This window comes from Penicillium subrubescens, assembly GCF_028828155.1.
Source record: "Penicillium subrubescens strain IBT 31985 chromosome Unknown utg000001l_segment0_segment0, whole genome shotgun sequence".
Taxonomy (NCBI): Eukaryota; Fungi; Ascomycota; class Eurotiomycetes; order Eurotiales; family Aspergillaceae; genus Penicillium; species Penicillium subrubescens.
This window is the reverse complement of record NW_026643151.1, coordinates 3,161,925-3,175,787: the sequence shown is the minus strand read 5'-3', so window position 1 is coordinate 3,175,787 and position 13,863 is coordinate 3,161,925. Positions and strand designations below refer to the sequence as shown.

General features: G+C 52.1%; 6 protein-coding genes across 6 annotated transcripts; 3 read left to right on the top strand and 3 right to left on the bottom strand.

Annotated features, from left to right (window-relative positions):
• Positions 1-342: 342 nt before the first annotated feature.
• Positions 343-3,076, top strand: N7473_001080 (uncharacterized protein). Its single transcript, XM_057147020.1, has 4 exons — positions 343-674; positions 769-845; positions 934-1,105; positions 1,161-3,076. Exons 1-4 carry the CDS (start codon positions 473-475, stop codon positions 2,807-2,809), a joined length of 2,100 nt encoding a protein of 699 aa, XP_057014906.1. The 5' UTR covers positions 343-472; the 3' UTR covers positions 2,810-3,076.
• Positions 3,077-3,208: 132 nt separating this feature from the next.
• Positions 3,209-4,437, bottom strand: N7473_001079 (uncharacterized protein; the record flags this gene model as incomplete). Its single annotated transcript, XM_057147019.1, has 3 exons — positions 3,209-4,089; positions 4,165-4,317; positions 4,374-4,437. 3 exons carry the CDS (start codon positions 4,435-4,437, stop codon positions 3,209-3,211), a joined length of 1,098 nt encoding a protein of 365 aa, XP_057014905.1.
• A 294-nt stretch (positions 4,438-4,731) lies between these two features.
• On the bottom strand, positions 4,732-6,839 carry N7473_001078 (uncharacterized protein; the record flags this gene model as incomplete). The annotated part of the gene is made up of 5 exons (XM_057147018.1): positions 4,732-5,501; positions 5,563-5,988; positions 6,056-6,220; positions 6,277-6,572; positions 6,787-6,839. 5 exons carry the CDS (start codon positions 6,837-6,839, stop codon positions 4,732-4,734), a joined length of 1,710 nt encoding a protein of 569 aa, XP_057014904.1.
• A 341-nt stretch (positions 6,840-7,180) lies between these two features.
• Positions 7,181-7,546, top strand: N7473_001077 (Tim10/DDP family zinc finger protein; the record flags this gene model as incomplete). The annotated part of the gene is made up of 2 exons (XM_057147017.1): positions 7,181-7,278; positions 7,360-7,546. The coding sequence occupies 2 exons, from the start codon at positions 7,181-7,183 to the stop codon at positions 7,544-7,546; spliced, it is 285 nt and encodes a 94-aa protein (XP_057014903.1).
• Positions 7,547-7,903: 357 nt separating this feature from the next.
• N7473_001076 (putative Sin3 complex subunit (Stb2)) lies at positions 7,904-10,471 on the bottom strand (the record flags this gene model as incomplete). The annotated part of the gene is made up of 1 exon (XM_057147016.1): positions 7,904-10,471. One exon carries the CDS (start codon positions 10,469-10,471, stop codon positions 7,904-7,906), a length of 2,568 nt encoding a protein of 855 aa, XP_057014902.1.
• A 1,585-nt stretch (positions 10,472-12,056) lies between these two features.
• Positions 12,057-13,544, top strand: N7473_001075 (ubiquitin-protein ligase RMD5; the record flags this gene model as incomplete). The annotated part of the gene is made up of 4 exons (XM_057147015.1): positions 12,057-12,177; positions 12,257-12,384; positions 12,478-13,257; positions 13,326-13,544. 4 exons carry the CDS (start codon positions 12,057-12,059, stop codon positions 13,542-13,544), a joined length of 1,248 nt encoding a protein of 415 aa, XP_057014901.1.
• Positions 13,545-13,863: the final 319 nt, after the last annotated feature.

Here is a 13,863-nt window from a genome sequence, read left to right as displayed (position 1 = left end):
CATTCAATGCAAATTCACTTTTCCATCATACTTCAGCGATGAATTTGGCTAATACTCTAGCGTAGAATTTTAAGGACGATTGTCAACGCCCATCTCACGACTATTCGGAGTGACACTTCCCAAGTAGGTCCCAGCCCCACCTCCTAGACATGGGGGACTGGACAGTATTATAGTCTGCCAGTTACAGACTACACCGCCTACACCCTCTACATAGCAATCAGCTGCCCACTCACCGCCTTTCTAGTTGTCATCTCGTATCAATAAGCTACGTCACGTGTGAACCAATTGTTTAGACCATCAGGGACCTTGACTTCTTTCTTTCACCTCGTTTACTTTCCTTCACCTTGTTCAAGTAATCGCTAGCAAATATCGACATTGGTTTTTTCTTCACACCTGGCTATTAATCTCTATCCCAGGGGCCGTCTAGCCCCGCAAGACCCTTGCACTGCTTACCGGCCGCTTTGATATCAAAATGTCGAGCGACGGCGACCTCTCGGATGACCCCAATATGGTGGTTATTCCTGTTGAGGATGAGAAGAGTGATGGGCAAAAATCCCTATGGCCAGTGAACAGCGCAGACTCTCGGTTTACTTACCGGATTCGTGATGACGAATCCTGGCGGATCGGTCTTGCGGAGATGTGGGTAGAGAAACAGATGGGTGCCCGAGAAGAAGGTATGTAGCATCATGCCCGCTTTCGTGGCTCTTGTTCGATCTCGTCTGTTATTCTCAATCTTGAAAGCTACGAAAACTGACCTTTCATGACCAGGCATAACCTACATTCTCCAAAAGCTGCCTGAAGGCTATGCGCTCATGGACCGCCCTCGAGGAACTGATCATAAGACAGTGAGTTTTTCATTTCTGTCCCTGTTATTTGATGATAGGCTCTATCCTTGTCCCCCTCTTCTGATAGAGTTGGCTGATAGCATCATAGCGAGACAGCTTTCTGTTTGGGCACCCTAGTGGACGATACTTTCAGTCTCGTGTGACTTTCTTCGTGCATTTTTACTGGCTTATGACCGATCGTGCTCAACCTTGCGATTGCAAGCTATGCGCCAAAGTGCAGACAAGCTCTAAGCCGTTGGGGGAGTTCAAACCCCGAAAGCGTAAGCCTCATTCCAAGTCTATTCATGTCCTATAACCTACTGACCACTACTCTAGGGCGCACCAAAGCTGAGATGGAGGCTGACAGAGCCAAACTAGAGGGCAACGACAAGGCCATCGTGAAATTTAGCCATCGCAAGCTCCCTGGAGATGAAGAAGGCCCCGATTATTGGAAGATTCATATTATGGACCTTAAAGAGAAAGGCACTCTTGATGAAGAGATCAATCACCCTCTGAATCTGGACTGGGTTCTCACCCATGATGCCCTGAAAGACTACTTCGTCCGTCTCCCCCTACAGCCTGCATTTGTTCCGCGGCGTGGTGAAACCGTTCTGTGGACGTCCTCTCTGGAAGGCAGACTTCAATATAACCCAGAGACTCAAACCGTTGAGATGCGCGCCGAAGACGGCAAGTGGCTCGGTATGCCGGACTGGCGTGCTGGTGTTGTTACGCAGGTGTCCGAGGAGGAATCAAGCTACCTCGATATCGTTCAGGAGACCAAAAAGAAGCAACCTATCTCATACTCTGGATTTCGCGTTGAGACACTCCCTGATCCACTTGCGGACGATAAGTCCTATTCGCTGCACTATAAATATGTGCCACTCAAATGCATTAAGCCCTTCGGTGCTTTCGAACGCTTCCTGTGGCCGACCCCGCGTGAAAAGCTACATCCCTCTATCGAAAACGCGATGACGACTATGGCGTCGTACAGTCTGCTGCATAAGGTCCGCTTCCGTGGAACCTGGCCTAGCGCCCGAATCGACTGTAAGGGCATCTTCGTTGGCCCGGAGCTCCTCGCTATCTCGGATACGGTGCGCCTAAAGCCTTTCGGTATGAAAGCTGAAGATACTGAGGACCACCAAGGCGAGGTGAAAGCAGATCTCGGCCCTACTGTGACTGATGTGATGGTCATCGAGCAGATCTGGCTACAGATGGATAACTGCAACGCGGATCCAGATGACACGCAGCTCGCAAGGAAGATGGTCCCCTACATCGCAGGCAAAGTTTATACTCGCGATCCGAACCGACTAAATCGAGTGATGCCGTTTGACGCGGACCCCTTAGAGAAGCTGACTCCTAAAGAGGTGGAAGATTCATTCTCGCAAGGAGGCATGCGCGTCTACGGTAAATGGTACCGTGTCGCCGCAGGCAAAATCTGTGTGGTATCGCCCGGCATGATATTAGGCCGATGCTACGAGCCCGAGGCTACCCACCTGCACTACGGCACCTTTGATCTCGACTACGACCTCCACGGCATTTTGAGTGGCAGGCGCTACTCAGTGCAAGTCGACGCGCGAATCCCGCCCGGTCTAGACTTCTTCTGGGGCGATTCTCGCGTGGAAACCCTCGGCCTTGCTACCATGAACGGAGTGGAAGTTGGCCCGGCCGCAGAGCAGCGCGATGACCCTGTGCGATGGCAGGCGATCCTTCGCATCCTGCAGGGTAGCACGTCTGATATCGATGTGCGTCTTGCAGACCTGGGTATCTCGAAGGGTCCAGGCCGTCCGAAGAAAACGTTCAGTGAGGTCAGGAAGATGAGCAAGCTTGTTAGTACCGGGCTTGGCGCAGTGACCGAGAACGAAGATAGTGGAGAAGGACCTGCCGATGCGGCTGACAGTCCGTCGGATATGGAGATTTCGGACACCAAGCTGGCTGCACCGATTCCATTCCGTGAGCCGAGCGAGGGGGCTGAATATGTGCCTTGATTTTCTTTTTTTGGCTTGCTGGTTCTCATGCTCCGAGAGGATCTGTTTTTAGCAAAGTGAGGGTGTTATTACTCTCTTTCTTCTGCTTCTTCGGCGTCGGAGGCGGAGGCGGAGGCGGAGGCACTTGAACCTTTCTAATGAGTTACGACTCTTCATGTATCATCATATTCGAGCAAGGAATGAAAATAATCTGGAAAATTTGAGTAGTTATTACCTAGATAGCTGGTAATGACTACATCAAGAAACTAGGTACTGTAGTATTCATCCAACAATGCTGGTTAACGGCCTGACTAGAATGAATGAACTCTACAAGAATGCACCGGATATCAATGCACCGAACACCACATTTTCATTCATCATATATACCGTCCCCAATATCCACACACATAACATGCCCATCTAATAATTCTTCTTAACAACCCCCCTCGCAAACTCCGCAAAAGTCAATCCCTCCTGCACCTCCTCCTCAAGATTTGGCTGCGTAAACACAGCCAACGTATTCCTCGCAATCCGCTGCTTCCCACCCACACACCTGGCCCCCTTCACGAAATGCGGCACAGCCCGGAACTTACCCTGCGTAATCAACTGCAACGCCTCACCCGTCTGGAAGGCCAGACAATCCTTGGGGATATTAACTTTCACCACGGTGCCCGTGCGCGAACGGATGTATAGACCGGCTGCTGGGTCGGGGGATTGGGGTAGTTCGGGGAGGGAGGTTGTTGGTGTTGGGTCTGGGATGGGTAGGGTGGCTGCTTCGTCGAGGAACATTGCTGATGTGAGGCCAGTTAGACAGCCGTGGTCGACGTGCGTGGCGCACCAGTCGTCGTCCTCGACAGGAGCAGAATCACCCTCCCCATTCTCCCCATCATCCGAGGAGGTGGCGTCCGCAGGGAAATAATGCAACAACCTCGCCTTCGTCGTAAGACTCGTCTTAACCACATGCGCCAAATAACCCGGTTTATACCCCTCAATATTCGCCTCCGCATAACGATCACAAGCCCTCGCCACCAGCGCCGCAGTATCAATAATCAAGGAGCAGAGTTGTTCGACATTCGGTCTGAAACTGGGCAATTTGCGTTCTGGCGGCCAGATGTTCGGCGCCGTGTACTGGGGCAGATCGGGGAAGTTGTCTGCGGGGGCATTTTGGAGGGAGGGGTCTTGGTAGAAGGCGCAGTTGACATAGTAGGAGCCCTTGAGGGTATCGAAGGTTCCTGATTTGAGAGTTTCTTTGCCGCAGGACCAGCCGACGAGGTAGTTGGATTCGGGGCTTTCGAGGGATTCTGTGTGGGTGTAAGTTTGGTTTGTTGGTTTAGATATGGAGGAGGGAGGGTTAGTGCTGCTTGGTTGGTTCTTACCTAGATCCGACTTTGGGAGGGCAGCGAGATAAGATGCGTGCGAGAGGGTTTGGGCACGGAGTTGGGTAAACTTCTGGGGCAAGTCTTTCACGATGATGATGCCGAGAGACGAGGGGCCAAAAGCCTCGGTGAGGGTGTCGAAGGAAACGGTTCCTGTGGAGAGAATTAGCGATTATACATGGCATCGACTGATCTAAAGAATATATTACCATCTTCTAATTCTTTGAGACTCACAGTGACCGCCTGGGTCACGGGTGCTTGAATGGTACTCATATTGAGGCAAGAGAGTTGAAGTGGAACAGAATGAATGTTTTCCCCGCCTCAGATGATAAAAAGAGGAGATAAACCAGACGGGCCGCGCCGAGACGAGGACAAGCCACGGCTAGAAACGGATGTTACGTTAATTAAATACTGCATTGGTAGAAGAGATAACGAGTTAATAGTAGGAAAAGAGATGGTCTCAGTAAAGATAGGAATAGTGGCATGCAATTGAACCAGAAAAAAAAAGGGTATGAAGTATACACAAACTATCGTACAACACTTGGCCATTGACCAAGAATCTCTGCTCTACTCACTCCCTCCACTTCCTCCTCCAACTCGTCTAGTCACAGCCCTCAAAGTTCCAAACGGCAACACATCCGCAATCCTCTTCGCCCCCGTAAACAACATCACCAACCGATCAACACCACACCCCCAACCCCCCGTCGCAGGAAGCCCCCACTCCAATGCCTCCAGATAAGCCTCATCCACCTCCACCGCCTCTTCAGACCCCTTACTAAACCGAACCTGGTCCTCAAACTTGCGTCTCTGCTCGAACGGCGAGTTCTCCTCTTCATAGGTATTAACCACCTCCTTCCCTTCAATAAAAAGTTCACCGCGGGCGGCGACGACTTGTTTCGTCACCGGGTGGACGAAAGATTTCGAGAGTGGCGAGAGACATTCGGGCGGGTTGATGATGAATGTTGGGTCTGTGCAGGTTGGTTCGAGGTATGTGGCGCAGAGTTCGTCGAGGAGGCGCGGGAGAGTTGTGTTTGTGGGAAGGGGGAGGGAGAGGTCGTGGAAGAGGGTGTGCATGTTTGATAGGGCGTCGGGGGACGAGAGATTTGGTAGGGAGCGGTTGATTTGGGCTTCGATGCCGGTGATGAAGTCGATGCGGCGGAAGGGAGTGGTGAAGCTGGCGGTGGTCGGGGTGAGGGTGCCTTCTGTGTTGAAGGCCTTGATGTGGGCGGCCATGCCGGATAGGAGGGTTTCGGTGATGTGCATCAAGTCTTCGAGGTTGGCGTAGGCGTGGTAGAATTCGCAGGTGGTGAATTCAGGGTTGTGTGTTTTGTCAATGCCTGTAGAGGGGGTGATGAGATTAGTATATATCATATTCATTCGAATATCGAAGATGTATACCTTCATTTCGGAACGACGGTCCAATCTCAAAGACCTTGTCAAATCCACCAACTACCAACCGCTTGAGCCACAGCTCTGGTGCAATGCGCAGCGACAATTGACGATCCGGGAACTCTGTGGCTGAAGTATTGAACGGTCGAGCGATGGCACCTCCAGCCATTGATCCGATAATGGGCGTGCTGACCTCCATAAACGACCGATCCACGAAGAACTGGCGCAAATATTGGATCAGAGAGGCTCGAGCTCGAAGAATATCCGCCGTCGCAGGATCAGCCAGGAATTGGACATGGCGAGGATAGGGCGAGGTCTCGTGCGGACTATCGTGAACGGGCACATCGTGTAGACACGGCGAGAGCAGCTTGGGCAACTCTGTAGCATCGATGGTAAGTTCACCACGACCAGTACGATGAGGTCGTCCAGTTACAGCTGGAAAAGAGTGTTGTTAGTCGGAGCAGACAAAACCACCAGTCAGACCAGCAGCAGCAGCACATACAAAAAGCGTCACCCCTCCGCAAAAGGCGATAAAGTTTCTTAAACTCCGGACCCTCGACGCCCTCGAGTTGTCGCTTATTGCACATGACTTGCACTTTGTGTCCATCTTGCACGATATCGAAGAAGATCAATTTGCTCCCGGCAAGTCTATAAGTACGAATCCTACCTAACTAATCTAAGTACAACGGCACTGATCCACGACGACCGGAACAGACGACCTACCAGAGACCACCACCGAGTCATCCTCTACTGATTCATTATCCTTCAAATGGGCATACCGAGAGCGGAACTCGGCGCAACTGAGGGTACGAGAGTCTACCGCCAGCCGGGGATAGGGTTCGGCACAGGCATTGCGGATTTCCTGGACACGCTCTTGGAAGGCCTTTCCAGGTGAGGCATTGGAGCTGGAGTGTCTGGTAGACCGAAGCTGGAGCTGATGCTGAAGCTGATGCTGGGGGGTTAGTGGAACCAATCCCAAGGGGGACTGGATACGGGAGTTGGAAGGGCGGAGGCCTGCACTGCAAAGCCGAGTCAGCTTATGATTCTCAACCAACGATTGAGGGCAAGCAATTGAAGAAAAGAAGGCAAATAAATGTAATCAGAAATAGAGTTCCGGTTCGTTCATATGTCCCGAAGGACATCAACTGCAGCGGTTCTGAAGCAGGTGGGATAATCTCATCATGATAAAATGCAAAAACAGGACAAAGAGAAAAAGGAACTGTTATAGCTTACCTATTCCGCAGACCTACAAGGCCTCGCAGCGCCCGGGGGCGAATTGAATGCATGAAAGGACAGGATGCAGACTTTCCCACTCACATTGCGTGGGTGAAGAAGAGAAGAGGAAGAAGAAGAGGAAAAGAAGAAATAAGTAGGAGAAAATGGAAAAACTCGGCGCGGGCGGAGTCGCGGGAAAACGGAAAGTGGCCCGAGCTTCTTGAACCTCGAGACTGACGGACTTCTGGTTAATAGGAACTAACCATCACGACCTCAACTTCAACAAGCACAACAACTATGTAAGTGATTCTTTGATGTTTTCCATCAATCCTTCTCATTTACAAGGACTCCTTCAATACTAATAACGAGTAGCTCCAACCATCTCCTACCCCATCCACACTCAACCATCACAATGTCCTTCCTCTTCGGTGGCCAGCCCAAGATGTCCTCCGAGCAGAAGATTGCTGCCGCCGAGACCGAAGTCGAGATGATATCCGACATGTTCACCCGGTAAGCATTCATCAACCTCTGAGAATCAAACTCCATCTTCTACTGCAACCAACCCATTCTAACCCACCTTCTCTTCTCTAGCCTCACCGAGTCCTGCACCAAGAAGTGTATCCCCACCGACTACCGCGAGGGCGATCTGAACAAGGGCGAGTCCGTCTGCCTGGACCGCTGTGTCTCCAAGTTCTTCGATGTCAACATTAAGGTTAGCGAGAAGATGCAGCAGGGCGCTGGTCAGCAGCAGGGTGGTGGTATGGGCTTTGGCATGTAAAGTGTCTAGCCGGATACGAGATACCATACCAGCTGGAGGATGGCGGAAGGATTGAGCTGGGAGTATGGAATAGAGCTGGTAGATCCAGAATTGCTTTGAATTGTTAAGCACAATTCTGATCTGCGTATGGACTGTGCCAGCTCCGAAGCATTGCTCCCGGCTGTCGTGTCCTGTCCGGTGGATGTTTGATTCATGTCGTGATGGATACCACATTTATATCATCACAAATCGTTTATTATTCAATCGGCGTGGAACGCCGATGTCTATGTACAATAGGAAAAAAATGGGAAATGGGGACAATTACAAAGAAAAACCAGAGACCTAGATCATATTCATACAACGTGTAAGACGTCAACGTCACTGCGCCGTAAACCCGATCGACCGTCGCAGCCAAGTCATCCAGGAAACACCATTTTCTTCCTCGCCCTGCAGTAGGCCTTTAACCCGGGTTTCCACATTGACAATATGGCGCTCGAAATCACCTAGTCCTTCTTCCATATCCTCGACTTTGGACTCGAGGACGTGTAGCTCGTAGTCCAGCTTGGCGCCTAGCAGTTCCACGCGCTTCACGCTGTCGTTCAAGTGGGAGTGTTCATCCGTGACGAGATCGCTGGATCGCTCGCGCAGGCGCTGGTAAACATTGAATCGTTCCAGGTACACGGCGTTGAGCTCTTCGTGCCGCTCGTACAGGATGTTATTCAGACCATCGACGGAATCTACCTGCCGCTCAACCCAAGGCACGGTATGTTCGCTAAGATCCAGTATTCGTGTGCTGAAAATCCGCGCGTCTGATGCAAGCATGTCTTCTTGGACAATGGCTTCTTCGAGGTTCGTCGTGTCTTTGATCGTCGGTTGCGTGCCCAGCGGATCCCAGGTGAGTACAACTTCTTCGACATTGCTAAAGGACAGGTGCCGCGGGCAACAATCATCCCGTCGTTGGTCTTCGTTGTCAATAGCTCGAAGTTCTTCGCAGCTTTGTGGACGTCGAAGGGCCATCATAGCCAGGTTCGTGCTGGAGTCATCTCTGTCTTGCCCTCGCTCGCTGGATGCAGCCGTAGACCGGGACCTGACCCGCTCTATTTCCGATTCCTCGTCTATCGTTGGAATCGGTTGCAGGTCCGATAATTGGTCTACTCGCTCCGACTGCTCCTCTGCGTCATCTGGAGACGGGGCAGCCTCGACGTGAATTTCGGGAGTTTTGATCTCTGTGCTAGGTTCGGCCGTGGTGGAAGGTTGAACATCCTGCTCGTCCTCTGGTTGAGTTGCAAATTCCTCGTCAACCTTCGTTTCCGAGCGTCTGGGGCCAGTCTTGGGTTTGGTGGGTATCTCTGTATCGCTGTCGATCTGGGGCTGATAGGCGATGTCATGGGTCAAATCGACTCCCTCGCGGGAATGTTTGTGGTGATGTGAACGTAAGCCCGGTAGCCCGACTGCATCCTTAAACCGACCCAGACCAGCCCGGGCATCTGACACTCTCCCGCTGACTCCCTTTTTGCGATGGTCTTTTTCTTCCGTGACCAACGAGTCTGGCGTTTTCCATTGTCGATCGAGCCCAGAAGCCACACGCTCTGCGTGTAGCTCCTCCGTAGAGTGCTTCTTTCGACTCGTCCAGACATACCCACCTTGATCATCAGCCGTAAACATCATATCCGTGCCAGAGCCAGGCGCAAAGGTAGTGTCTAGCCCGCTCTTGCGTGTCTTCCCGAGCCACAGCCATTTCGCCCTGGAACCGTAGACGCACTGGACAAAGTTATCCAGATCGAGGGTCTCGATATCAGCGATTCCGCCTTTTTCGCGGCCGCGAACCATGCCCATGACCATTTCACCACCTTGTCCACTGAGTTCCGTCATGGTCGACTTGATCGCATCCGTCCAGCCTTCAGCATTTGCAGCCTTGGTAGTAGCACGGTGTAGTCTGTCCAGAGTCCGCCGGTCCAACCGTCGCGACCGGTTCATCTTCTGTGCCTTTTGAAATCCACCGATACCCCTCTTAAGATTATCGATGTCAAAGGCATCCTTTCCCACAGGTGCGCCGGAAGCATGTAGTCGATTGCGTGCTCCCAAAAGTGTCCCCAGCAATGCTGCGACACTAGTCGGTCCTAAAATGCCATCACTTGGTTCAATGTTGTACAGGTCGGTCCCGATATCCGCCCACCAGTCGCTGATAGCCTTTTCCGTCACGTCACATAGTAGACCGTCCACATACTCTGGGGCCAGCTTGTCAAACACCATCAACGCGATTTGGCACTGCTTGACCAGCTCCGTCACCGCAGTATACAGTGGAACCCGGTCACTCGTACGGTACAGCTGGTGAAACTTGGCTTCTGTCGCTGCAGACGGGTACTGCAGCTTTAGGCCCGCGCGACCAGCGCACCCGAGCCGTTTCAAGTCCTCGTTGACAATAAAATCATCTCGATGTTTTTTGATGTCACCCTCGGGTACTGGAATGATAGTCAGGGCCGACGGGAATGTTCCCAGGTCCGTAACCATGATCGCCCCGAACGGGGTATCCTTCCTCCGCGCACAGGACTGCTCCACGGCATCAAAGTACATCCGCAACCGAGGTGACCATGTCGACTCGTCTGTCGGGACACTGAGCACACCCACGACGACTGTATGTGACGGATCCCCAGTGTAGGTCGAGATGACAAACGTAGGATGTTGGCGCGAGCACGCCCATTGTTCCACAATGTAGATTTCATAGCCCTGCAGGGTCTCGCGGCGGTGTAGCACATCCGTTGAGGGGTCTTCTTCGAGGTATCGGAGGGCAACCGGGTCAGTGAAGATGAGTTTTTGGTGACCCTGGAGTTTAGGGCGAGGGTCTGGGCCATTCACGTTGGATGCGGGGCTTGCACGTAGGCTGTCGGACGCTTTGGCGGAATCGCGGCGACCGACCAGCGGTGCAGGCGGTGCGTTGGACTGCATGACCGCTACTGGTTAACGGGTAGGACTGGGGACGAGTGCCCACGCAGTCCTGGAAGGAATTTTAAGCAGTTCAGTGAGGGGTTAGGTAGGACACCATTTGAACACAGGCGAGTCCACCGCCACCACGGCTTTGGTCACCTACCAGGGAGGCGCCAAGCTTCTGTTCCGATCCTCCTGCAGTTCGGATCAGGTGGAGGCCACGAGAACATATCCTGGGAATTGCTGTCGAGGCATCGTCCAGCCTTGGTACCGGCGACCGAGGGAAAAGAGAAATGAGTGTCGTAGACCCTGTCGATGTTGAGGATATCAAGCTTGGTGAACCTCCGGACCCTGCAGAAAGGCCGACGTCACTGGAATGCGGGCGGTGAGGTTGTCAGGCACCAACTGACACAGCTTCGCCCACGCAAGGAGGCACCAGGGGACGGTACAACGCAGGGAAAGAGTGAGCAAGGAGCTTGGTCTCTCGCCCAGCTTCAGCATGGGAATAGCAGCTCACATTCGGGTTGGTCGACTGATTTACTAGTTACGACTCTTGTTTACGCAACGCGAGGGCCCTGGGTCCTACTCCATCATTAATTAAAGGGAACTCAAGACGCGATGCGACGAACGCGACATCTACGACTTCAACACTTATCTATTTGTTTACAAGGCTACTCTCTTCTCTAAAGACCACCAACCTGGGTGGCAACAGTAGTGAAAAGAAGACCGTGACAGCACTTGCAGACCGGCCACGTCCCCCAGAGGGTAAGGCCATGTCTGAAGCACCGAATCCAAGCCCGATGACCAGACAGCCAAGGGAGTTGGGGCAACTTGTTTGTTCAAAAATTCCTGTCCGATCCGAAGACCAGACAGAGTGGTCAATTTGGTAGTTTTCAACTAGCAAAAACACGATCTCGGATGTCTCCTCACTGATACGTGTAAAACCCGTGCACTAGGATGAGAAAAGAAAGAAAAAAGAAGAGGAAAGGAAGTGGAGGGGAGAAGGCATTTATAGCTGGAAAGGGGCCGCACTAGCGGAAGCGAGAGTGGGGCTAGTCCGTACTGGGAGAGCATGTGATTGGTCAGAGTGGCAAACGTAACTGAGATGAGTCATCCATTGATTTGCCTTTCCCATAGGGGACTAGTGCATTTTTGAACTGTACTGGTCACTCTTTCATCCGAGGTTGGGCTTATCAAACTTAGCATGCTTGACACTTGGGATGATTGTCCAGACCAAAGTGTATTCTCACGCTTTTCTACGACATATCTTCTATCATTCCCTATAGTTTTGGTCGAATCAGACGTAGCAATGAGAAGGAACGTTGGAGGAATAGGTCACGTGTCTATGTCGTAAGAACCGGCGATCATCCGGAACAGCTCAAGCCCGGACCCCTCTGGTCATTGTCCTTCGACTCGATTCACCCAGCATCCTCGCAGACCAACATACAACAGAGCTCGTGACGGCTTCTCCGAGTCTATAGAGGACCTCAAGGGACAGAAAGAACCTCTCTACTCTTTGTTGGCTCCTCCGTATGGCACTGGGATGCCTTGCCGGGTGGTAATCTGATCACCTCCGCACCGAGTACTCCGCAGCCTGTGCGCCACCATGGATCTGGTTCAAAAGGAGCATGACAGGCTTCTGAAGAAGCTGAGGACCTCCCAGGGCATTAACAATGTCCAGGCTACGATTGATATGCTCCAGTCCGCCCGGGATACTATTGCTGCTGGTCAGTTCATTGCCGTCGTCAACATCGCGGGACTCGGGCGGGGAAGTTCGACTAACTGAACTCGATCTACTCTATATAGACCCCAACCAGGCCGCCATAGCCTTGACCAGACTTCAGAATCCCGTCAAGGCATCCTTTAATGCAATCAACGATAGTTTGAAAGAGACTCACGGCGGTCTCAACAAGTACACCAAGTCATTGGATAAGGTACTTACCTACAAAGCCCTCTCAGCCTGACCTATACAATCAAACCCTACCTCTTCTCTCCCAGGCTACATACTAACCACCGCCACCCTTCAGCTCTTCAAAGATAGGCCCCTCCCTAGCACCGAGCACGATGTCCTCTCCGAACAAGAACACTTGATCAACCGTGCCATCGCCATGCATCTCCTCCGCGAAGGCCAATTCTCCGTCGCCGCCACCTTCCTATCTGAAATCGCCGAGAAGAAAGACTTGATGCATAACCCCGCTTCACCCTCCTCCTCCGCCTCCCCCGAATCATCTAGTAGCCTTCTAAACCTGGATGAGGTCCCCTCCCCGGAGATTCGCAAGGAGTTCGCCTCGATGTATTACATCCTCTCGCAACTGAAAGAACGAAAGAACCTCCTCCCCGCCATCGAATGGTCACGGGAGAACCGTGAGGCGCTGGAAGCCCGCGGCAGCAATCTAGAATTCGAGCTATGTCGCTTGCAGTTTGTCTGGCTCTACCATGGCGAGTCGGACATGTCGGGAGGTAACCATGTTCCTGGGAACTGGCGCGCCGCGATGGCATACGCCAAACGTGAATTCCATACCTTTCTGCCGCGATACATCCGTGAGGTGCAGCAGCTGATGGGCGCCATGGCCTTTTGCCCGAATTTGCATGGCTCACCGTATTCAGCGATCTTCAACAACACGTCGGCATGGGACGATGTGGCTCAATTCTTTACTAGAGAGTTTTGTTCACTGCTGGGACTGTCGGCGGACTCACCACTTTACATTGCCGCGACTGCTGGAGCGATTGCGCTGCCTACACTGCTGAAGTTGCAGACAATTATGAAGGCCAAGCGCACTGAATGGACGAGCGAGAATGAGCTACCGGTGGGTTTCACCATTAGGAGCGGTCCCAAGCAAACCAAAGCAATTGAACTAATGTGTCTATCATGCAGGTTGAAATTCCACTTCCGCCCTCATACCTCTTCCATTCGATCTTTGTTTGCCCCGTTTCTAAGGAGCAAGCTACTGACGAGAACCCGCCCATGATGATGCCCTGCGGGCACGTCATCGCAGAAGAGTCGCTCAAGCGTCTCAGTAAGGGCAGTCGGTTTAAGTGTCCCTACTGCCCGAACGAGAGCCACATGAAAGACGCCCGAAAGGTGTTCCTGTGACGAGCTGGCTCATCACTTCGTAATTCTGGACTGGCGTTCGGAGGAAATATCGGCGTTTTCATCTGGAGGCTTTCTCAAGCCATATATTATCTCTTATCTTTCTTTGATCGCATTATTATTCCGTCCATCTATTTCCCCTATTTTTCTTTCCTGTCCTCATCCCAACACTTGAAACGTAGGCAATACATATTACATACCAAATGATGGACCCTCCACCGACCAACATTTCATTTCCCAAGTTCTCCACTTCCAACTCCCCCTAATCCGCCGAGAGTCCGAGACAATAATGGACCCTCCATCTGGACCCCAACTGAACTCT